The 25718-nt window shown below is 54.0% G+C and overlaps 1 protein-coding gene across 1 annotated transcript in view; it reads left to right on the top strand.

The window, feature by feature from the left end:
• The first annotated feature begins 234 nt into the window (after positions 1–234).
• LOC121273630 (von Willebrand factor A domain-containing protein 5A-like) overlaps positions 235–25718 on the top strand; it is a 51312-nt gene continuing 25828 nt past the window's right edge. Inside the window, exons 1-7 of the mRNA XM_041180775.1 lie at positions 235–374; positions 3401–3450; positions 11822–12024; positions 12176–12398; positions 18283–18449; positions 22489–22603; positions 23810–23979. Coding sequence (XP_041036709.1) covers positions 250–374; positions 3401–3450; positions 11822–12024; positions 12176–12398; positions 18283–18449; positions 22489–22603; positions 23810–23979 — 1053 coding nt within the window. The 5' untranslated portion in view covers positions 235–249. The remainder of the gene's footprint in view (positions 375–3400; positions 3451–11821; positions 12025–12175; positions 12399–18282; positions 18450–22488; positions 22604–23809; positions 23980–25718) is intronic.

The following is a 25718-nucleotide window of genomic DNA, read 5'->3' as shown; positions in this document are numbered from 1 at the left end:
TTTGGGGGGGCGGGAATCTAGAATGAGGGGGGCACAGTTTAAAAATAAGGTGGGGGTGGTGTCTCCCATTGAAGAGGGAGATGAGGAGGAATTTCTTCTCTCGGGGTGGAGGGTCGGGGGGGAGGTCAGTCTGTAGGATTCTCTCCCCGCACCCCCCCACCCCCGCAAGAGAGCGGCGGAGGCCGGGTCACTGAATATATCCGAGGTCGAGTTAGACAGAGTTTCGATCGACGAGGGGAGTTGAGGGTTATGGGGGGGCGGTGGGGGGGAGCTGAGGGACAGGCAGGCAAGTGGAGTCGAGGCCACAATCAGATCAGCCACGATCGTATCGAATGGCGGGACAGGCTCGATGGGCCGAACGGCCTACTTCTTGGGTAAGCCTCAACCTTTTCACCCTTTTCACCCTTTTGCCTCTTGGCTGTTTCCAACGGGGCTTAGCACAAAGGGGTTAAAATATAGTGAGGTGCAAGAAGCATTAGATAACGACCGGCGATGTTGCCGATCGGTGGACGGCAGCATGGACGTTAACCGTATCCGCTGGACCGGACAGGCGGAGGCTCCGAGTCACGGGCGGACACCGACGGGGCGGCCAAGGCACCGGTGAAGGAAAGGCAGACCCCAGCCACACCCGGGAGCTGACGGGGTGAAGACCAAGGAACTGTCTGGAGAAAGCCCGCGGCGGTGAGGGTGACAGCAGTGACGAAACACTTTTTTTTGGGAGGGGGCACGGCATCTGGGATAAGACTCCCTCCCAGTGCATCGTCGTCGTTGTCCTGCGTCGGTTAATGTTCATTTTAAATACCGGCGGGTGGGGGCGCCCCAAATATTTCTTCCCACCCCCGGCCCCCTGCATTTTTCTCTGTAAAATCCTGATGTGCCTTATAGCCCAGCAAATACGGCAGTCCTTGCTGATTAGGGTAGAAATCCCAAAATGAAATTCCTACAGGAATCTCCCACACACGCATGCGCGTGTGCGCGCACACACACTCACACACACACACGCGCACACACACACGCGCACACACACACACACACATACATGCACACACACCCACACACACCCACAAACACACACATTCACACACACACGCACACACGCACACACACACACACTCACTCACACGCACACACACAAACACTCACACACACAAACACACGCACACACACAAACACACGCACACACACACACACACCCACTCACACACACACACTCACACGCACACACACACAAACACTCACACACACAAACAAACTCACACACACGCGCACACACACACACACGCGCACACACACAAATGCGCGCGCACACACATGCATGCACACGCACAAACACATGCACACACACGCACACGCACACACACACATACACACACACAGCCATGCGTACTCAAGGCATAAAGCACACCCACACACAATCGTCCACACTCTTGAGGAAATGACCTGGATTTGGGAAACAGGAAACAGGACCCGCCTTCTGTGTTGTGTTCAGAGAAAGCTGTATTGGGCTGAGAGACGGTCTCTGCCCTTTAGAGGCTGCCAGCCCGGGTTCAGCTCAGGGGAGTGAATCAGCAGTTAAAAAGTGGGAAGACGCAGGAACTGCACTGGAAGGGTGGGATCTAAACGGCACAGAGAGATTGCACAGAGAGTGAGGGAAGAGAGCGAGAGAGAGAGAGAGACAGAAAGTGAAGGTAAAACATTCTTTGGAGATTTAACTAATGCGATGCCCGGGGTCTTTGCTAACTGGTTGCAGAGAGATTCTCACCCCCCCCCACCCCCACCGTCCCCTCCCCCAGAGACAGAGCGCCTTCTATTTACAGAGAGACACTCCCCGTGGCAGATAAACTCCCAGGGAAAGGGAGAGACGCTCATGTACAGGTGTACATACGGAAATGGAGGAGGAGGAGGCCACTCGGCCCCCTCGAGCCTGCCCAGTGAGATTGCGGCTGATCCGATTGGGACCTCGACTCCACGTTCACGCCGACACCACCCCCCCCCCACCTCCCCCCGATAACCTTTCACCCCCTCCCCCGATAACCTTTCAACCCCTCCCCCTCGCTTAACGAGAACCTATCCCACTCCGCCTTAAAAAAACATTCTGAGACTCCGCTCCCACCGCCTTTGGAGGGAGAGATTTCCAAAGACTCGCTGCCCTCCGAGAGAAAAAAATTTCTCCCCGTCTCCGTCCTAAATGGGCGACCCCCTTATTTTTAAACTGCGACCCCCCCCGCCCCCCCCGCTGCCACCCTCCCCGCCAAATTCTAGATTCTCCCACAAGAGGAAACATCCTCTCCGCATCCGCCCTGTCAAGAAACCACCCCACCACCCCCCCCACCCCCACCTCCCCGGGCATCTTGAAAGGTTTCGATCGAGCCGCCCCACCCACCCTCCTGAGCTCCGGCGGAACGCGAGAGCCCGGGCATCATCCGGACGGTCCCGGCGCGGTGGGGGGAAGACGCCCCGTGGCCAGACGGGCAACGCGGGAGACGCCTCAGCCGGCTTAGGTCCGGCGTTCCTCTTGGGCGCGCGGCGATGCCTGCCAAGCCACGGAGTAGACCTCCGGAGCGGCCAGGTGGGATGGGGTTGGGGGGGGTGGGGAGTGACACCGACTGAAGCCGGAAGCGGGGGCCCACCCCGGCGCGCTGGGGGACTGCGTGTAACATTGGGGGGGGGGGGTTGGCGGGGAGGGGTGCAGTGGCGGCTGACACCCCCGGAGTCTGAGGAGACACCGGCGACGTGTACCATGACCCCCGTGGGGTGCGGACCCCACCCACCCAGCCGCCTTCGCCTGGCTCCCGTCACGTTACAGCTCAGTTACAGGGCCCCGAGGCTGACGAGACCCCCTCGCACACACAGGGCTGGAAAGAGCTATCGTTGCCCATTTCCCCAACTCCCCCCGCCCCCCCCCCACACCCCCCCACCCCTTCCCACCGAGCCTGTGATGAGTTGGCTGGTGCCAGCCGGGGGGTGGGAGGGGGGGGCGGGGGGGCCGGGGGGGCAGTGGGGGTGTGGCGGGCACAATGGGTACTGAGGCCCCATTCAGAGCGGGGAGGGCCTCCAGGGACTTTGGTGGGTCGGGTTGGGGGGGGGGGGGGTGGGGCGGGGGAGTGGGTGTGCGGGGGGTTGTGGGGGGGGGGGGTTGGGTGCGGTCGGGGGTGGGTGCCTGACAATTTGGCCCTGAGGCCCGAGGGAACGAGCAACGATCCCCCGGCAGCCTCCGAACACGTTCGTTGTCAGTGAAGCACTCAGGATCCCTAGCTCGGCAGCGCAGTGTCGCAGTGCTCTGAAGCGAGTCAGTGCTTGGACCGAGCTTGCCCACAAAAGTTGAGTTACAAGCATAACAGACCAGGGCAGGGCCCTGATTCCACGCCCGCGCTATTCACGTCTTACTTTCGCCTTCCAGCTGCACCATGGAAATGCCCTGCGGACTCTTGACAGCGAAGAACACTCCAGGTAAGGGATCGCCCAGTTACTGCTCTCACGCAGCCGGCATTATTTTTTAAAAATTCATTATTCATTCACTGGGACGTGGGCCTCGCTGGGCCGGGCCCAGCATTTATGGCCCAGCCCTAGTCGCCCCCTTGAGAAGGTGGTGGCGGTGGGTGAGCCGCCTTCTCGAGCCGCTGCAGTCCCCTGTGGTGTAGGTACACCCACCGCGCTGTTAGGGAGGGAGTTCCCAGGGTTTTGACCCGGCGACAGTGAAGGAACGGCCGATATATTCCCAAGTCGGGACGGCGAGTGCGGCTTGGAGGGGAAGTTCCAGGTTGGGGTGTTCCCCGTGCGTCTGCTGCCCTCGTCTTTCTAGACGGTAGCGGTCGTGGGTTTGGAAGGTGCTGTCGAAGGAGCCTCGGTGAGTTGCTGCGGTGCATCTTGTAGATGGTACACACACTGCTGCTACTGTGCGTCGGTGGTGGAGGGAGTGAATGTTGGTGGATGGGGTGCCGATCGAGCGGAGGCTGCTTTGTCCTGGATGATGCCCAGTTTTTTCAGTGTTGTGGGAGCTGCACTCATCCAGGCAAGTGGGGAGAGTGTCCCATCACACTCCTGACTTGTGCCTGTAGGTAATGGACAGGCTTTGAGGGAGTCAGGAGGTGAGTTACCCGTCACATAATCCCTAGCATCTGACCAGCCCTTGTAGCCACAGTATTTATATGGCTGGTCCAGTTCAGTTTCTGGTCAATGGTAACCCCCAGGATGTTGATAGTGGGGGATTCAGTGATGGTAATGCCATTGAACATCAAGGGGTGATGGTTCGATGCTCTCTTGTTGGAGATGGTCATTGCTCGACACTTGCCACTTGTCAGCCCCAAGCCTGGATGTTGTCCAGGTCTTGCTGCATTTGGACATGGACTGCTTCAGTATCTGAGGAGTCACGAATGGTGCTGAACATTGTGCAATCATCAGCGAATATCCCCACTTCTGACCTTATGATGGAAGGAAGGTCATTGATGAAGCAGCTGAAGATGGTTGGGCCGAGGGCACTACCTTGAGGAACTCCTGCAGTGATGTCCTGGAGCTGAGATGACTGACCTCCAACAACCACAACTATCTTCTTTTGTGCTAGGTATGTCTCCAACCAGCAGAGAGTTTTCCCCCTGATTCCCATTGACTCCAGTTTTGCTAGGGCTCCTTGATGCCACACTCGGCCAAATGCTGCCTTGATGTTAAGGGCAGTCACTCTCGCCTCACCTCGGGAGCTCAGCTCTTTTGTCCATGGGCTGTGATGAGGTCAGGAGCTAAGTGGCCCTGTCAGAACCCAAACTGGGCATCAGTGAGCAGGTTATTGCTAAGCAAGTGTCGCTTCTTAGCACTGTTTATGACCCCCTTCCATCACTTTACTGATGATGGAGAGTAGACTGATGGGGCGGTAATTGACCGGGTTGGATTTGTCCTGCTTTTTGTGGACAGGACATACCTGGGCAATTTTCCATATGGCCAGGGTAGATGCCAGTGCTGTCGCTGTACTGGAACAGCTTGGCTAGGGATGCGGCAAGTTCTGGAGCACAAGTCTTCAGCATTATTGCCGGAACATTGTCAGGGCCCATAGCCTTTTCAGTATCCGGTGCCTTCAGCTGTTTCTTGATATCACCTGGAGTGAATCGAACTGGCTGAAGACTGGCATCTGTGATGCTGGGGACCTCCAGAGGAGGCCGAGATGGATCATCCACTCGGCACTTCTGGCTGAAGATTGTAGCGAATGCTTCAGCCTTATCTTTTGCACTGATGTGCTGAGCTCCTCCATCATTGAGGATGGGGATATTTGTGGAGCCTCCTCCTCAAGTGAGTTGTTTAATTGTCCACCACCATTCACAACTGGAGGTGGCAGGACTACAGAGTTTAGATCTGATCCATTTGTGGGGTTACTTAACTCTGTCTATCACTTGCTGCTTATGCTATTTGGCATGCAAGTAGTCCTGTGTTATAGCTTCACCAGGTTGATACCTCTGAATCACAGAATCACACAGTGCAGAAGACGCCCTTCGGCCCATCGAGTCTGCACCGACACGTGATAAATACCTGACCTACCTACCAAATCCCATTTACCAGCACTTGGCCCATAGCCTTGAATGTTATGACATGTCAAGTGTTCATCCAGATGGGAAGAACGTTGGAACTGAGGCCAGCAGCGCTCGTAGCCCCAGACTGCAGCATGTGTGTAAAAGTGCACATTACCACAGCAACTTGGACTCCCTGAGCGAGCTGCAGCATGACACCCTCATCCAATTACATTGACAGATTACACGTGGGCTTCAGAAGATTCTCCAGTGCTCTCTCTCTCCCTTCACCTCTACATGTCTTATGGATAATATCTTCCCCCTTGGCCCCCAGCCAAGAACGCAGGAAATAAAGGGGGCAGGAATTGACCACACGGCCCAAGAGCCTTCTCCGCCATTCAAAGGAATCGTGGCTGACCCTGGGCTTCCCACCTCATTTTCCTGTCTGCTTCCCCATTATCATGCCCCTGAAGCCCCTGGGAAACCATAAACACCTGACTGAGAGGGTTGCATTTTAAAACAATTTATTCATGGGATGTGGGCTGGCTAGGCCAGCATTCATTGCCCACGTTCAGAGAGCATTTCAGAGTCAACCACATTGCTGTGGGCCTGGAGTCACGTGAAGGCCAAACCGGGTAAAGGACAGCAAATTTCCTTTCCGAAAGGGGCATGGGTGAACAAGATGGGTTTTTATGATAATCGGAAGTGTTTTTGTGGTTAACATAAGACTGAACATAATGCCAGATTTTTATTGAAATCAAATTCCACCATCTCCCATGGTGGGATTCCTAATGGAACCAAACCCCTTCCCATTCACTCCCACTGTACACAATCCCAATGGACCCAAACCCCTTCCCATTCACTCCCATTGTACACAATCCCAATGGACCCAAACCCCTTCCTGTTCACGTCCACTGTACACAATCCCACTGGACACAAAACCCTTCCCATTCACTCCCACTGTACACAATCCCAATGGACCCAAACCCCTTCCCGTTCACTCCCACTGTACACAATCCCAATGTACCCAAACCCCTTCCCATTCACTCCCACTGTACACAATCCCAATGGACCCAAACCCCTTCCCATTCACTCCCACGGTACACAATCCCAATGTAACCAAACCCTTTCCCATTCACTCCCACTGTACACAATCCCAATGGACCCAAACCCTTCCCATTCACTCCCACTGTACACAATCCCAATGGACCCAAACCCCTTCCCATTCACACCCACTATACACAATCCCAATGGACCCAAACCCCTTCCCGTTCACTCCCACTGTACACAATCCCAATGGACCCAAACCCCTTCCCGTTCACGCTCACTGTACACAATCCCAATGGACCCAAATCCTTCCCTTTCACTCCCACTGTACACAATCCCAATGGACCAAACCCCTTCCCGTTCAGTCTCGCTGTACACAATCCCAATGGACCCAAACGCTTCCTGTTCACTCCCAATGTACACAATCCCAATGGACCCAAACCCCTTCCCGTTCACTCCCACTGTACACAATCCCAATGGACCCAAACCCCTTCCCATTCACTCCCACTGTACACAATCCCAATGGAGGCAAACCCCTTCTCGTTCATTCCCACTGTACACAATCCCAATGGACCCAAACCCCTTCCCATTCACTCCCACTGTACACAATCCCAATGGACCCAAACCCCTTCCCATTCACTCCCACTGTACACAATCCCAATAGACACATACCCCTTCCCGTTCACTCCCACTGTACACAATCCCAACTGACCCAAACCCCTTCCCGTTCACTCCCACTGTACACAATCCTAATGGGCCCAAAGCCCTTCCCATTCACTCCCACTGTACACAATCGCAATGGACCCAAACCCCTTCCTGTTCACTCCCACTGTACACAATCCCAATGGACCCAAACCCCTTCCCGTTCACTCCCGCTGTACACAATCCCAGTGGACCCAAACCCCTTCCCATTCACTCCCACTGTACAAAATCCCAATGGACACAAACCCCTTCCCGTTCAGTCTCGCTGTACACAATCCCAATGGACCCAAACCCCTTCCCATTCACTACCGCTGTACACAATCCCAATGGTCCCAAACCCCTTCCCATTCACTCCCACTGTATACAATCCCAATGAACCCAAACCCCTTCCCATTCACTCCCACTGTACACAATCCCAATGGACCCAAACCCCTTCCCATTCACTCCCATTGTACACAATCCCAATGGACCCAAACCCCTTCCTGTTCACGTCCACTGTACACAATCCCACTGGACACAAACCCCTTCCCATTCACTCCCACTGTACACAATCCCAATGGACCCAAACCCCTTCCCGTTCACTCCCACTGTACACAATCCCAATGTACCCAAACCCCTTCCCATTCACTCCCACTGTACACAATCCCAATGGACCCAAACCCCTTCCCATTCACTCCCACGGTACACAATCCCAATGTAACCAAACCCTTTCCCATTCACTCCCACTGTACACAATCCCAATGGACCCAAACCCTTCCCGTTCACTCCCACTGTACACAATCCCAATGGACCCAAACCCCTTCCCATTCACACCTGCTGTACACAATCCCAATAGACCCAAACCCCTTCCCGTTCACTCCCACTGTACACAATCCCAATGGACCCAAACCCCTTCCCGTTCACGCTCACTGTACACAATCCCAATGGACCCAAATCCTTCCCGTTCACTCCCACTGTACACAATCCCAATGGACCAAACCCCTTCCCGTTCAGTCTCGCTGTACACAATCCCAATGGACCCAAACGCTTCCTGTTCACTCCCAATGTACACAATCCCAATGGACCCAAACCCCTTCCCGTTCACTCCCACTGTACACAATCCCAATGGACCCAAACCCCTTCCCATTCACTCCCACTGTACACAATCCCAATGGAGGCAAACCCCTTCTCGTTCATTCCCACTGTACACAATCCCAATGGACCCAAACCCCTTCCCATTCACTCCCACTGTACACAATCCCAATGGACCCAAACCCCTTCCCATTCACACCCACTGTACACAATCCCAATAGACACATACCCCTTCCCGTTCACTCCCACTGTACACAATCCCAACTGACCCAAACCCCTTCCCGTTCACTCCCACTGTACACAATCCTAATGGGCCCAAAGCCCTTCCCATTCACTCCCACTGTACACAATCGCAATGGACCCAAACCCCTTCCTGTTCACTCCCACTGTACACAATCCCAATGGACCCAAACCCCTTCCCGTTCACTCCCGCTGTACACAATCCCAGTGGACCCAAACCCCTTCCCATTCACTCCCACTGTACAAAATCCCAATGGACACAAACCCCTTCCCGTTCAGTCTCGCTGTACACAATCCCAATGGACCCAAACCCCTTCCCATTCACTACCGCTGTACACAATCCCAATGGTCCCAAACCCCTTCCCATTCACTCCCACTGTATACAATCCCAATGGACCCAAACCCCTTCCCATTCACTCCCACTGTACACAATCCCAATGGACCCAAACCCCTTCCCGTTCACTCCCACTGTACACAATCCCAATGGACCCATACCCCTTCCTATTCACTCCCATTGCACACCATCCCAATGGACTCAAACCCCTTCCCATTCACTCCCACTGTACACAATCCCAATGGACCCAAACCCCTTCCCGTTCACTCCCATGTACACAATCCCAATGGACCCAAACCCCTTCCCATTCACTCCCACTGTACACAATTCCAATGGAACAAACCCCTTCCCATTCACTCCCACTGTACACAATCCCAATGGACCCAAACCCCTTCCCGTTCACTCCCACTGTACACAATTCCAATGGAACAAACCCCTTCCCATTCACTCCCACTGTACACAATCCCAATGGACCCAAACCCCTTCCCGTTCACTCCCACTGTACACAATCCCAATGGACCCAAACCCCTTCCCATTCACTCCCACTGTACACAATCCCAATGGACCCAAACCCTTTCCCATTCACTCCCACTGTACACAATCCCAATGGATCCAAACCCCTTCCCATTCACTGCCGTTGAAGTCAAGAGTGAGCGTCATGATATTGGGATACCGGTGTGGGTTTGCAGATGTGCTTCGTTACATGTGAAGCAGCAACTCGCATGAGGAAATATTTGGTAAAGAGAGGGTCTCAGGCATGCGCAACCACTTGACAAGTAGTGTGACACGAAATGGTTAATATGGCTACTAGCATGAGGTAACAGGTTGAGATCATCAAGGCACTGGCACAGACCCCACAGAGAAACTGGCTTTAAAAACAATCAAGATAGAACTGAATACCCTGGCAATGGTCAAAGGGATTTGGCTGGAGATAATCTCTTCACTCAAAGGGTTGTGCATCCTTGGAATTCTCTACCTCTAAAGGGTTGTGGAAACTTCATTGTTGAAAGGGGAGATGGTGGCACGGTGGTTTTGTCACTGGTCTAATCATCCAGAGACACAGGTAACTCTCTGGGGAAGGGGTTTACCTCCATTGGGATTGTGTACAGTGGGAGTGAATGGGAAGGGGTTTGGGTCCATTGGGATTGTGTACAGTGGGAGTGAATGGGAAGGGGTTTGGGTCCATTGAGATTGTGTACAGTGGGAATGAACGGGAAGGGGTTTGGGTCCATTGGGATTGTGTACAGTGGGAGTGAATGGGAAAGGGTTTGGGTCCATTGGGATTGTGTACAGTGGGAGTGAACAGGAAGGGGTTTGGGTCCATTGGGATTGTGTACATTGGGAGTGAACAGGAAGCGTTTGGGTCCATTGGGATTGTGTACAGCGAGACTGAACGGGAAGGGGTTTGGGTCCATTGGGATTGTGTACAGTGGGAGTGAATGTGAAGGGGTTTGCCTCCATTGGGATTGTCTACAGTGGGAGTGAATGGGAAGGGGTTTGGGTCCATTGGGATTGTGTACAGTGGGAGTGAACAGGAAGGGGTTTGGGTCCATTGCGATTGTGTACAGTGGGAGTGAATGGGAAGGGCTTTGGGCCCATTAGGATTGTGTACAGTGGGAGTGAACGGGAAGGGGTTTGGGTCAGTTGGGATTGTGTACAGTGGGAGTGAACGGGAAGGGGTATGTGTCTATTGGGATTGTGTACAGTGGGAGTGAATGGGAAGGGGTTTGGGTCCATTGGGATTGTGTACAGTGGGAGTGAATGGGAAGGGGTTTGGGTCCATTGGGATTGTGTACAGTGGGAATGAACGAGAAGGGGTTTGCCTCCATTGGGATTGTGTACAGTGGGAGTGAATGGGAAGGGGTTTGGGTCCATTGGGATTGTGTACAGTGGGAGTGAACGGGAAGGGGTTTGGGTCCATTGGGATTGTGTACATTGGGAGTGAACAGGAAGCATTTGGGTCCATTGGGATTGTGTACAGCGAGACTGAACGGGAAGGGGTTTGGTCCATTGGGATTGTGTACAGTGGGAGTGAACGGGAAGGATTTGGGTCCATTGGGATTGTGTACAGTGGGCGTGAACGGGAAGGGGTTTGGGTCCATTGGGATTGTGTACAGTGGGAGTGAACGGGAAGGGGTTTGGGTCTATTGGGATTGTGTACAGCAGGTGTGAATGGGAAGGGGTTTGGGTCCATTGGGATTGTGTACAGTGGGAGTGAACGGGAAGGGTTTGGGTCCATTGGGATTGTGTACAGTGGGCGTGAACGGGAAGGGGTTTGGGTCCATTGGGATTGTGTACAGTGGGAGTGAATGGGAAGGGGTTTGGGTCCATTGGGATTGTGTACAGTGGGAGTGAATGGGAAGGGGTTTGGGTCCATTGGGATTGTGTACAGTGGGAGTGAACGGGAAGGGGTTTGGGTCCATTGGGATTGTGTACAGCAGGTGTGAATGGGAAGGGGTTTGTGTCCATTGGGATTGTGTACAGCAGGTGTGAATGGGAAGGGGTTGGGGTCCATTGGGATCGTGTACAGTGGGAGTGAATGGGAAGGGGTTGGGGTCCATTAGGATTGTGTACAGTGGGAGTGAACGGGAAGGGGTTTGGGTCCATTGGGATTGTGTACAGTGAGAGTGAATGGGAAAGGGTTTGGGTCCATTGGGATTATGTACAGTGGGAGTGAATGGGAAGGGGTTTGGGTCCATTGGGATTGTGTACAGTGGGAGTGAATGGGAAGAGGTTTGGGTCCATTGGGATTGTGTACAGTGGGAGTGAACGGGAAGGGGTTTGGGTCCATTGGGATCGTGTATAGTGGGAGTGAATGGGAAGGGGTTTGGGTCCATTGGGATCGTGTTCAATGAGAGTGTATGAGAATGCGTTGGGTTTGTTCGCTCCCGGCGTTGCCTCCCCTCATGTGCTGCTGTTGTCTCTCCTGTTGCAGTCCCCCTGAGGAGTATCTCGGTGGTAGTGGAGGTGCAGGGCTTTGTGGCTGATGTCACTGCGTCGCTGGAGTACAGGAATGAGGAAACCAACCCTGTGGAGGCCGTCTTCGTCTTCCCCATGGACAGAGATGCGGCCGTCTACCACTTCCAGGCCACGGTGGACGGCAAGAGGATTGTGGCCGAGATTAAGGAGAAAGAAAAAGTGAGAGATTGATTGTGGGGTGGGTGTTGGGGGGGGTGGGAAACGGGGGAGGGGGGAGCGCAATGCCGGATGCGGACAGGTGGGGTTGCAGTGGGGAGTTGGTGCGTCTAAGCGGAGCTTGTTCCTTTTTTTCTCCACCCCACACCCACAGGCCAAGGACGAGTACGATGATGCCGTCTCCGCTGGACACGAGGCCTTTCTGCTGGAGGAGGACAGCAGCAGCAGCGATATCTTCACCTGCATGGTGGGCAACCTGCCCCCGGCTCAGAGCGCCAGCCTCTCCTTCTCCTTTGTCCAGGAACTGGCGATCGAGGCCGACGGAGCTGTGAGATTTGTCCTGCCCGCTGTCCTCAACCCCCGTTACACACCGACAGGTGAGGCTCCAAAACCCACGCACTGCTAGGTGTGCGGGGCGGGGTTATGGTGGGGTGGGGGTTCAGGCAGGATGGGTCAGGGTCAACTGCTCCCAGGACAGGTACAGCACGGGGTTAGATACAGAGTAAAGCTCCCTCTACACTGTCCCCATCAAACGCTCCCAGGACAGGTACAGCACGGGGTTAGATACAGAGTAAAGCTCCCTCTACACTGTCCCCATCAAACGCTCCCAGGACAGGTACAGCACGGGGTTAGATACAGAGTAAATCTCCCTCTACACCGTCCCCATCAAACACTCCCAGGACAGGTACAGCACGGGGTTAGATACAGGGTAAAGCTCCCTCACCTTGCAAAATGTTTCTCGTTGCGACTCCATTTTACGGCTTCACACTTGGTGCGCTCCCAGAGTGAAAATTGTGCTGGGGCTGGGCTGGATGGTGTGGTGATGACTTATTGAGTGGGATGGGGGTTCAAACAGCAGGGTTGCAGGCACAAGCAGTGACCAGGACACCTACCATTTTGCAGGCTCAGTTGGAGCCAGCAATTAGGCCTCCGCGCCCCCAGCCGAATAAATAACACTCGCGTTTAAAGGGTCTTTATAGCCCATCCTAGAACCGTCAAATCTGGGTACCCACTCCACAGCGTCCGTCATTTTTCACTCCAAACTCAAGACCCCCATTGCTCATCCCGTGATCCCGCTGTAGGGGGTCGCGAGCCACAGTCTGGGAACCTCTGCTCTGCACTGACACTTTCTCGGACCAGGAGGTGGCCATTCAGCCCCCTCAAGCCATTTACACAGGAACAGTACGAGGCCATTCAGCCCCTTGAGCCTGTTACTCAGGAACAGGAGGAGGCCATTCAGCCCCTCGAGCCTGTTACACAGGGAACAGGAGGAGGCCATTCAGCCCCTCGAGCCTGTTACACAGGGAACAGGAGGAGGCCATTCAGCCCCTTGAGCCTGTTACTCAGGAACAGGAGGAGGCCATTCAGCCCCTCGAGCTTGTTATTTAGGAACAGCAGGAGGCCATTCAGCCCCCTCGAGAATGTGACACAGGAACAGGAGGAGGCCATTCAGCCCCTTGAGCCTGTTACTCAGGAACAGGAGGAGGCCATTCAGCCCCTCAAGCTTGTTATTCAGGAACAGCAGGAGGCCATTCAGCCCCCTCGAGAATGTGACACAGGAACAGGAGGAGGCCATTCAGCCTCCTCGAGCCTGTTACACGGGAACAGGAGGAGGCCATTCAGCCCCTCGAGTCTGTTACACGGGAACAGGAGGAGGCCATTCAGCCCCTCGAGTCTGTTACACAGGAACAGGAGGAGGCCATTCAGCCCCCTCAAGCCTGTTGCACAGGAACAGGAGGAGGCCATTCAGCCCCTCGAGTCTGTTACACAGGAACAGGAGGAGGCCATTCAGTCCTCTCAAGCTTGTTACACAGGGAACAGAAGGAGGCCATTCAGCCCCCTCGAGGCCTGTTACACAGGAACAGGAGGAGGCCATTCAGCCCCTTGAGCCTGTTACTCAGGAACAGGAGGAGGCCTTTCAGCTCCATCGAGCCTGTTACACAGGATCAGGAGGAGGCCTTTCAGCTGCATCGAGCCTGTTACACAGGAACAGGAGGAGGCCTTTCAGCTCCATCAAGCCTGTTACACAGGGAACAGAAGGAGGCCATTCAGCCCCCTCGAGGCCTGTTACACAGGAACAGGAGGAGGCCATTCAGCCCCTTGAGCCTGTTACTCAGGAACAGGAGGACGCCTTTCAGCTCCATCGAGCCTGTTACATAGGAACAGGAGGAGGCCTTTCAGCTCCATCGAGCCTGTTACACAGGAACAGCAGGAGGCCATTCAGCTCCCTCGAGCCTGTTACACAGGAACAGGAGGAGGCCATTCAGCCCTCTCAAGCCTGTTACACAGGGAACAGAAGGAGGCCATTCAACCCCCTCGAGGCCTGTTACACAGGAACAGGAGGAGGCCATTCAGCCCCTTGAGCCTGTTACTCAGGAACAGGAGGAGGCCTTTCAGCTCCATCGAGCCTGTTACACAGGAACAGGAGGAGACCATTCAGCCCCCTTGAGCCTGTTACACAGGGAACAGGAGGAGGCCATTCAGCCCCCTCGAGCCTGTTACACAGGGAACAGGAGGAGGCCTTTCAGCTCCATCGAGCCTGTTACACAGGAACAGCAGGAGGCCATTCAGCTCCCTTGAGCCTGTTACACAGGAACAGGAGGAGGCCATTCAGCCCCTCGAGCCTGTTACACAGGAACAGGAGGAGGCCATTCAACCCCTCGAGCCTGTCACACAGGGAACAGGAGGAGGCCATTCAGCCCCTCGAGCCTGTTACACAGGAACAGGAGGAGGCAATTCAGCCCCCCTCGAGCCTGTTACACAGGAACAGGAGGAGGCCATTCAGCTCCCTCGAGCCTGTTACACAGGAACAGGAGGAGGCCATTCAGCCCTCTCAAGCCTGTTACACAGGGAACAGGAGGAGGCCATTCAGCCCCTCAAGCCTGTTACACAGGAACAGGAGGAGGCCATTCAGCCCCTCGAGCCTGTTACACAGGAACAGGAGGAGGCCATTCAGCCCCTCGAGCCTGTTACACAGGAACAGGAGGAGGCCATTCAGCCCCTCAAGCCTGTTACACAGGAACAGGAGGAGACCATTCAGCCCCCTTGAGCCTGTTACACAGGGAACAGGAGGAGACCATTCAGCCCCCTCGAGGCCTGTTACACAGGAACAGGAGGAGACCATTCAGCCCCCTCGAGGCCTGTTACACAGGAACAGGAGGAGGCCATTCAGCCCCCTCGAGGCCTGTTACACAGGGAACAGGAGGAGGCCATTCAGCCCCTCGAGCCTGTTACACAGGAACAGGAGGAGGCCATTCAGCCCCCTTGAGCCTGTTACACAGGAACAGGAGGAGGCCATTAGCAGCTTTGAGGGGGGGGTGGGGGATTGCCCTGCCATTGGGCCGGATCATGGTGGATCTATATCTTCGCTCTGTCTCCCAGGCTGGCATCAGGCCTGAACGGCCCTCCACCCCCTTCCTTCAGGCCTAGGAGGGCATTGACTGAGCGCGGGCTCCCACTGGCCCTGCGACTTTGCGCTCGGCGAAGCACCGCAGCGGTGTGCCTGCCTCCCTCCGTGCTGCGGCTGACCAGAGAAACTAACCCCACCGCAACCCCCCACCCCCCCCCCCACCTCACCCCACCAGCCCGGGCTCTTTACCGTCAGATGTACCCGGCAGGGATTCGCGGGCCGACAGCCGACCTCCGCGGCCTCGTCGCGAATGCCCCCTTTCCTTGGCCGCCAAGTCCGGAGGTGGGACTCGAGAACCCGGAGCCTCTGCGCTCCCCACCCCCCCGCCGAGGGTGGGAAGCGACTCCCTGCTCCACATGGACCTCCTCTCCCCGGAGCAACCGCTCATTCGTGAGTCACGCTCGCTCGTTGTCGAATCGCCCACCTCGGGTGGGGGAAATGGTTTCTCTTCATAGCCCCCTCACCCCACAACCCCCCCCCCCCCCCCACCCCCCCTTACACCCTGCCACCGATCAAATCTTTTCAATCGCCTTTGAATAACTGGCCCATCATCTTGGGTACGTAATGGAGTTCCAGCCCATTACACGCAACCTGTCACAGAATCACATACGGTGACCAGAAGAGGCCCTTTGGCCCATCGAGTCTGCACCGACACGTGAGAAACACCTGACCTACCTACCTACCTACCCAATCCCATTTACCAGCGCTCGGCCCCATAGCCTTGAATGTTAGGACGTGCCGAGTGCTCATCCAGGTACTTTTTAAAGGATGTGAGGCAACTCGCCTCCACCACCCTCCCAGGCAGCGCATTCCAGACCCTCACCACCCTCTGGGTAAAAAAGGTTTTTCCTCACTTGCCCCCTAAACCTCCTGCCCCTCACCTTGAACTTGTGTCCCCCCCTCGTGACTGACCCTTCAACTCAGGGGAACAGCTGCTCCCTATCCACCCTGTCCATGCCCCTCATAATCTTGTACACCTCGATCAGGTCACCCCTCAGTCTTCTCTGCTCCAACAAAAACAACTCAAGTCTATCCAACCTCTCTTCATAACTTAAATGTTTCATCCCAGGCAACATCCTGGTGAATCTCCTCTGCACCCCCTCCAGTGCAATCACATCCTTCCTATAATGTGGCGACCAGAACTGCACACAGCACTCCAGCTGTGGCCTCACCAAGGTTCCATACAACTCCAACATGACCTCCCTACTTTTGTAATCTATGCCTCGATTGATAAAGGCAAGTGTCCCATATGTCTTTTTCAGCACCCCACTAACATGCCCCTCCGCCTTCAGAGATCTATGGACACACACGCCAAGGTCCCTTTGTTCCTCAGAACTTCCTAGTGTCATGCCATTCATTGAATACTTCCTTGTCAAGTTACTCCTTCCAAAGTGTATAACCTCACACATTTCAGGGTTAAATTCCATCTGCCACTTATCTGCCCATTTGACCATCCCGTCTATATCTTCCTGTAGCTCAAGACACTCAACCTCACTGTTAACCACCCAGCCAATCTTTGTGTCATCCGCAAACTTACTAATCCTCCCCCCAACATAATCATCTAAGTCATTTATAGAAATGACAAATAATAAGGAACCCAGCACAGATCCCTGTGGTACGCCACTGGACACTGGCTTCCAGTCACTAAAGCATCCTTCTGTCATTACTCTCGGTCTCCGACAACTAAGCCAATTTTGAATCCACCTTATCAAATTACCCTGTATCCCATGTGCATTTGCCATCTTTATAAGTCTCCCATGTGGGACCTTGTCAAAGGTTTTGCTGAAATCCATATAAACTATATCAACTGCACTACCCTCATCTACACATCTGGTCACCTCCTCAAAAAATTCAATCAAATTTGCTAGGCGTGACCTCCCTCTGACAAAGCCACGCTGACTATCCCTGATCAAACCTTGCCTCTCCAAGTGGAGATAGATTCTCTCCTTCAGAAGTTTTTCCAATAGCTTCCCAACCACTGACGTGAGACTCATTGGCCTGTAATTTCCTGGCTTCTCTCTACAACCCATCCTAAATAATTGCCAAACCCCACCCCCACTAGGTCTATCTGTTACTTGCTCGTCCTGCTTTCTACCCTTAATCAGCACATTCCTCAGCTAATATCACCACTATCAACACCTTTTGTCTATGACATCTTTTGGTTATCTCCACCTAACACTGGCCCTCTATCCAGCTCTACCTGTCCCACCCCCCCCCCTTTAAACCAGCTTATATTTCACCTCATTTCTCTAATTCCTTAGTTCTGTTGAAGAGTCGCACGGACTCGAAACCTTAACTGTGTTCCTCCCCGCAGATGCTGTCAGACCTGCTGAGTTTTTCCAGCTACTTTTATTTTTATTTTTGTTTTGGATTTCCAGCGTGCTCAGTATTTTGCTTTAACCCTGCATCCCATGTGCCTTTGCCTTCTTCATAAGCCTCCCATGTGGGACCCTTTGTTCCTCCGGACTTCCTAGTGCCATGTGCCGTTCAGTGACTGCTCCCTTCTCAAATTGCCCCCGTAGCTTAACCCCTATTCGCGCTGGGAATGGGAATCCGAGGCGAAGTTCCCTCAGCCTGAGGAGCCGGAGGGAAGGCAGACAGGGGGTGCTGAGTTGGGGTTGTGGGGGTGGTGGGGGGGGGGTGTGGGGGGTGGAAGGGGTGCAATGCATGAAACAGGCTTCAAGTTCTGGGAGCAAAAGTGGGGCATTGGGGGTCGCGGGGAGGCGGTGGAGTAACCTGGTCTGCAACCTAAACGTGCGAAACGTTGACTCCACCTCCCCCCCCCCCACCGACCCCCAAATCCCCCCCCACCCTCCCCCCACCTCCCACCCCCCCCACCCTCCCGACCTCAGATGCCCGGGCCCCCGGCGTGACCGAGGACATCCCGCGGGCGCTCGGCCCGCCCTACACGCTGGCGCTCAAGGCCCAGGTCCGGAGCCCGCTGGGGGTCTCCCGCGTCCAATCCAACTGCGGCCTGAGCCCCCTGAAGTACCTGAGTCCGGACAAGACGGCGGCCGAGGTGAGAAGTGGGGTTGGGGGGGATGGAGTGGGGGGGGTGGGGGGGGGTCGGTTCGGTGGAAGGGGGTGGATGCCAGCGTCGGGAGGCGGGCCTGCGGGGGAGCGAGGGGACAGCTCGGCCAGCGAAGCTTATCCCGAAAGGCCGACCTTGCTCAGCGGGTCAGGTGGCGGCTGTGGTGAGAGAAGCAGAGTGAACCTTTCCCATTCCCTTCCTCAGGGAGATAGCTCCCTCCCGAGGTCTGATGAAGAGCCACGTGGACGCTCAACGTTAACTCTGTGGCTCTCTCCAGGGTCCGGCTGAGCATTTCCGGCACTTTCTGTTTTTACTTCAGATTTCCAGCATCCCACAGGGATTTTCCTCTTATCCCATTTGGAGGTATCGATACGCCGACTGGTGCATCTCAGTCCTCTCTCCTTCAGGGAGATATCTGTACACTGACTGGTGTCTCTCAGTCCCTCTCTCTCCCAGGGAGACATCTGTACACTGACTGGTGTCTCTCAGTCCCCTCTCTCTCAGGGAGATATCTGTACACTGACTGGTGTCTCTCAGTCCCCTCTCTCTCAGGGAGATATCTGTACACTGACTGGTGTCTCTCAGTCCCCTCTCTCTCAGGGAGATATCTGTACACTGACTGGTGTCTCTCAGTCCCCTCTCTCTCAGGGAGATATCTGTACACTGACTGGTGTCTCTCAGTCCCCTCTCTCTCTCAGGGAGATATCTGTACACTGACTGGTGTCTCTCAGTCCCCTCTCCCTCAGGGAGATATCTGTACACTGACTGGTGTCTCTCAGTCCCCTCTCTCTCAGGGTGATATCTGTACACTGACTGGTGTCTCTCAGTCCCCTCTCTCTCAGGGTGATATCTGTACACTGACTGGTGTCTCTCAGTCCCCTCTCTCTCAGGGAGATATCTGTACACTGACTGGTGTCTCTCAGTCCCCTCTCTCTCAGGGAGATATCTGTACACTGACTGGTGTCTCTCAGTCCCCTCTCTCTCAGGGTGATATCTGTACACTGACTGGTGTCTCTCAGTCCCCTCTCTCTCAGGGAGATATTTGTACACTGACTGGTGTCTCTCAGTCCCCCCTCTCTCAGGGAGATATCTGTACACTGACTGGTGTCTCTCAGTCCCCTCTCTCTCAGGGAGATATCTGTACACTGACTGGTGTCTCTCAGTCCCCTCTCTCTCAGGGAGATATCTGTACACTGACTGGTGTCTCTCAGTCCCATCTCCCTCAGGGAGCTATCTGTACACTGACTGGTGTCTCTCAGAACCCTCTCTCTCAGGGAGATATCTGTACACTGACTGGTGTCTCTCAGTCCCCTCTCCCTCAGGGAGATATCTGTACACTGACTGTTGTCTCTCAGTCCCCTCTCCCTCAGGGAGATATCTGTACACTGACTGGTGTCTCTCAGTCCCCTCTCCCTCAGGGAGATATCTGTACACTGACTGGTGTCTCTCAGTCCTCTCTCTCTCAGGGAGATATCTGTTCACTGATTGGTGTCTCTCAGTCCCCTCTCTCTCAGGGAGATATCTGCTGTCGGGTAGGGGGAGAGGCTGGCTTAGGGATAGGTTTGGATGGGTTTAGGATAGAGGGAGGGGCTGGGTTAGGGAGAGTATGGATCAGTGTTAGATAGAGGGAGAGGCTGGTTTAGGGATAGGTTTGGATCGGTGTAGGATAGAGGGAGAGGCTGGGTTAGGGATTGGTTTGGATCGGTGTAGGATAGAGGGAGAGGCTGGGTTAGGGATAGGTTTGGATCGGTGTAGGATAGAGGGAGAGGCTGGGTTAGGGAGAGGTTTGGATCAGTGTTGGATAGAGGGAGAGGCTGGGTTAGGGAGAGGTTTGGATCAGTGTTAGATAGAGGGAGAGGCTGGGTTAGGGAGAGGTTTGGATCGGTGTAGGATAGAGGGCGAGGCTGGGTTAGGGAGAGGTTTGGATCCGTGTTGGATAGAGGGAGAGGCTGGGTTAGTGAGAGGTTTGGATCAGTGTTGGATAGAGGGAGAGGCTGGGTTAGGGATAGGTTTGGATCAGTGTTAGATAGAGGGAGGGGCTGGGTTAGGGATAGGTTTGGATCGGTGTAGGATAGAGGGAGAGGCTGGGTTAGGGAGAGGTTTGGATCAGTGTTAGATAGAGGGAGAGGGTTGGTTAGGGATAGGTTTGGATCAGTGTTGGATAGAGGGAGAGGCTGGGTTAGGGATAGGTTTGGATTGGTGTAGGATAGAGGGAGAGCCTGGGTTAGGGATAGGTTTGGATCGGTGTAGGATAGAGGGAGAGGCTGGGTTAGGGATTGGTTTGGATCGGTGTAGGATAGTGGGAGAGGCTGGGTTAGGGATAGGTTTGGATCGGTGTAGGATAGAGGGAGGGGCTGGATTAGGGAGAGGTTTGGATGGGTGTTAGATAGAGGGAGAGGCTGGGTTAGGGAGAGGTTTGGATAGGTGTAGGATAGAGGGAGAGGCTGGGTTAGGGAGAGGTTTGGATCCGTGTTGGATAGAGGGCGAGGCTGGGTTTGTGAGAGGTTTGGATCAGTGTTGGATAGAGGGAGAGGCTGGGTTAGGGATAGGTTTGGATCCATGTTGGATAGAGGGAGAGACTGGGTTAGGGATAGGTTTGGATCAGTGTTAGATAGAGGGAGGGGCTGGGTTAGGGATAGGTTTGGATCGGTGTAGGATAGAGGGAGAGGCTGGGTTAGGGAGAGGTTTGGATCAGTGTTGGATAGAGGGAGCGGCTGACTTAGGGAGAAGTTTGGATCAGTGTTGGATAGAGGGAGAGACTGGGTTAGGGAGAGGTTTGGATCAGTGTTGGATAGAGGGAGAGGCTGGGTTAGGGATAGGTTTGGATAGGTGTCGGATAGAGGGAGAGGCTGGGTTAGGGAGAGGTTTGGATCAGTGTTGGATAGAGGGAGAGGCTGGGTTAGGGATAGGTTTGGATCCGTGTTGGATAGAGGGAGAGGCTGAGTTAGGGAGAGGTTTGGATCAGTGTTGTATAGAGGGAGAGGCTGGGTTAGGGATAGGTTTGGATAGGTGTCGGATAGAGGGAGAGGCTGGGTTAGGGAAAGGTTTGGATCAGTGTTAGATAGAGGGAGAGGCTGGGTTAGGGATAGGTTTGGATCAGTGTTACATAGAGGGAGAGGCTGAGTTAGGGAGAGGTTTGGATCAGTGTTGGATAGAGGGAGAGGCTGGGTTAGGGAGAGGTTTGGATTTGTGTAGGATAGAGGGAGAGGCTGGGTTAGGGATAGGTTTGGATCAGTGTTAGATAGAGGGAGAGGCTGGGTTAGGGATAGGTTTGGATAGGTGTCGGATAGAGGGAGAGGCTGGGTTAGGGAGAGGTTTGGATCAGTGTTGGATAGAGGGAGGGGCTGGGTTAGGGAGAGGTTTGGATCCGTGTTAGATAGAGGGAGCGGCTGGGTTAGGGATAGGTTTGGATCAGTGTTAGATAGAGGGAGAGGCTGGGTTAGGGAGAGGTTTGGATCGGTGTAGGATAGAGGGAGAGCCTGGGTTAGGGATAGGTTTGGATTGGTGTAGGATAGAGGAAGGGCTGGGTTAGGGATAGGTTTGGATCAGTGTTGGATTGAGGGAGAGGCTGGATTAGGGAGAGGTTTGGATCGGTGTAGGATAGAGGAAGGGCTGGGTTAGGGATAGGTTTGGATCCGTGTTGGATTGAGGGAGAGGCTGGGTTAGGGATAGGTTTGGATCAGTGTTAGATAGAGGGCGAGCCTGGGTTAGGGATAGGTTTGGATCAGTGTTGGATTGAGGGAGAGGCTGGGTTAGGGAGAGGTTTGGATCGGTGTAGGATAGAGGAAGGGCTGGGTTAGGGATAGGTTTGGATCCGTGTTAGATAGAGGGCGAGGCTGGGTTAGGGATAGGTTTGGATTGGTGTTGGATAGAGGGAGAGCCTGGGTTAGGGATAGGTTTGGATCAGTGTTGGATTGAGGGAGAGGCTGGGTTAGGGAGAGGTTTGGATCGGTGTTGGATAGAGGGAGAGCCTGGGTTAGGGATCCCGATCTGATTTTGATTCCTGGTTTGTGCTCCTTGCCCCCAGCTGTCGCTGACCGATGGACACAGTTTCAATAAAGATGTTGAACTGCTGATATATTACGACAATGTTCACACACCGAGTGCCATTGTGGAGGCCGGGGTGGAGTCTGTGGCTCCAGGTAAGGCGGTGACCCCTGTCGCCATGGCAGCGGGAGGGTGTGTGGCTGGGATAGGGGCGAAATGAAGGGAGAGGTTGGGTTTGGGTCAGGTAGTAATAAAAAACTCTGCAGGTCTGGCAGCATCTGTGCAGGGAGCAACAGAGTTAATGTCTCGAGTCCAACATGACTCCAGCTCCCTGACCAGTGCTGAAGTATTTTCGGACTGGCCTCTATTTCTCGCTCTGTTGATTCTGCCAGACCTGCTGCTGGTTCAGCGTTTCTAGTTGGTTTTATTTCAGGTTTCCAGCATCTGCCGTATTTTGCTTTCATTTTATGCACTGGCTGGAGGACGGTGGAAGAGGCTGGATTAGGGAGAGGTTTGGATCAGTGTTAGATAGAGGGAGAGGCTGGGTTAGGGATAGGTTTGGATCAGTGTTAGATAGAGGGAGAGGCTGGGTTAGAGAGAGGTTTGGATCAGTGTTGGATAGAGGGAGGGGCTGGGTTAGAGAGAGGTTTGGATCAGTGTTAGATAGAGGGGGAGGCTGGGTTAAGGATTGGTTTGGATCAGTGTTAGAGGGAGAGGCTGGGTTAGGGATTGGTTTGGATCAGTGTTAGATAGAGGGAGAGGCTGGGTTAGGGATTGGTTTGGATCAGTGTTGGATAGAGGGAGAGCCTGGGTTAGGGAGAGGTTTGGATCAGTGTTAGATAGAGGGAGAGGCTGAGTTAGGGAGAGGTTTGGATCAGTGTCGGATAGAGCGAGAGGCTGGGTTAAGGATAGGTTTGGATGGCTGTAGGATACAGAGAGAGGCTGGGCTAGGGATTGGTTTGGATGGGTGTAGGATAGAGGGAGGGGCTGTGTTAGGGATAGGTTTGGATTGGTGTAGGATAGAGGGAGAGGCTGGGTTAGGGAGAGGTTTGGATGGGTGTCGGATAGAGCGAGAGGCTGGGTTAGGGAGAGGTTTGGATCAGTGTTAGATAGAGGGAGAGGCTGGGCTAGGGATTGGTTTGGATTGGTGTCAAATGCAGGGAGAGGCTGGGTTTGGGTCATATTTGGACTTGGGGAGGGATGTGTGGGATAGGTTCTGCCACGCTTTGACCTGCGTGATTCCCTGGGTTCGGAGCGGGTCACCTGGAGGTCGGGGGTCAACTGGAGGGCGGGAGCCAACACTCGTGTTTTCGTGAACCTTCAGTCCTGCTCCTGTTTAGCCCTGTTTGCTCTTTTGCCAGGGACCCTGATGGGAGACCCCACCATTATGGTCAACGTCTATCCCAGTTTTCCTGAGCAATCTCCCCAGGTCGCTTCTGGGGAGTTCATCTTCCTGTTGGATCGTTCTGGAAGCATGGGCGGTGCGATGTCCGATAAGCAGGGTGGACCCACCCGCATCCAAAGCGCCAAGGTAAAATCGGTCGGGGTTGCCGGGGGTGGTTGGGGGGGAGGGTGGGGTGGGGGGGGGCAGGCTGGGGGAGAGGCTGGCAGGTGGGTGGGAGTGTTTGCGATGGGGTGAGGGTGGGGTAATCTAGTCGGAGGGGAGAGAGAGGGTGAAATCATGACGGAAGGACTCAGTGCCACCTGAAACCTCGTGGTGAGAGCGAGGCGGTGGCATTGACTGGGAAGCGAGCTTTCCATTTCAGACTGGGCTTGACCTCTCTGGCTAATGCTGGAGATACGGTGCCCAGCTGCCCTCCGCTCCCAGGTGGTGTCAGCTGTCCAGGAAACCCCCAGCGCCCTGGCAGTGCAGGGCGGGGTTAGGGAACGAGCTGTGCTCGGGGCTGCCAGGGGAGGGCGGGAGGCCGGGTACTGGCTTCTCCGCCCGTGCGTCATCCATGGCGGCGTCTCGCCACGGTATCGAGCCCCACTGTTCCCCTTAGCCGCACCAAACATGGAAAGGTTTGACCAAAGCGCCAGGTTGTCCCAGTTCTACCTCACGGTTTTATTGAGGCGAACAGAATACGAGCACCGGGGTTTGTGTGCTTAATAAGTAAATCAGTGTTTGTTGAACAAACTGGCGTTAACCAGTGGCTAAAGAAAGAAATATGAACTGCTAAATTTTAACAGTATAACTTAAACTCTACCCCCTTCTTAAATTCCTATACACACACGCAAAGATGCACTTATACACACACATACACACACACGTACACACGCACACATACACACACACACACACACACACACACACACACAAACGAACACCCACACAAACACACAAATACATACACACACACAGCCACAAACACATACACACAAACACATGCAAAAAAACATACACACACAAAAACATACACACAAACACACACAAGTACACACACACGCACAAACACATATATACACAAACACATACACACACACAAACACATACACACACACACACACACAAACACATATACACACAAACACATACACACACACACACAAACACATACACACACACAAACACACACACACACACACAAACACATATACACACAAACACATACACACACACACACAAACACATACACACACACAAACACAGACACACACACACATATACACACACACATAAGACACATGAAAACATGGATTTTAAGGGTGGGATAAAACAGTTCAATAGCACCAATTCTGGAGTACGGGATTCGATGGGTTGATTTTGACTGATGTTTTCCAAATTCCTTTCAGTCCTTTGTTGACAACACGAGGTGGTCTTCTAGCACTTTCAGCATTTAGCTCACTGGTTGAGCACTTGCCTTTCAATGTCTCTAACAGTGACTTTCCCTCTTTTCCTTTTTATTGGGGTTTCCTCAGAGACTTTATAGAGATATGAGGAAAAGAGATTTTAGATGTTTTCTTTTTGCAGGCCAGGAGCTTCCTGCTACATTGCTACCACACAAGAACCCAGTCACCTGGTCAGAGGCCAATTAAAATGCTGTCATCAGGCAGCTCACTTGGTCCAGGACTCCTTTCTGGCACTCATCCTGTTAGACCATAACATGTAGGAGTAGAAGTAGGCCATTTGGCCCATCGAGGCTGCCCCGCCATTCAATGAGATCATGACCGATCTGATAATCCTCAACTCCATTCCCCTGCCTTGTCCCTTGATTCCCTTACTGATTAAAAATCTGTCTATCTCAGCCGTAAATATATTTAATGACCCTG

The sequence above is a fragment of the Carcharodon carcharias genome (assembly GCF_017639515.1).
Source record: "Carcharodon carcharias isolate sCarCar2 chromosome 27 unlocalized genomic scaffold, sCarCar2.pri SUPER_27_unloc_1, whole genome shotgun sequence".
Lineage (NCBI taxonomy): Eukaryota > Metazoa > Chordata > Chondrichthyes > Lamniformes > Lamnidae > Carcharodon > Carcharodon carcharias.
Note: the sequence above shows the minus strand (reverse complement) of the source record. Positions and strands in the feature narration are given on the sequence as shown.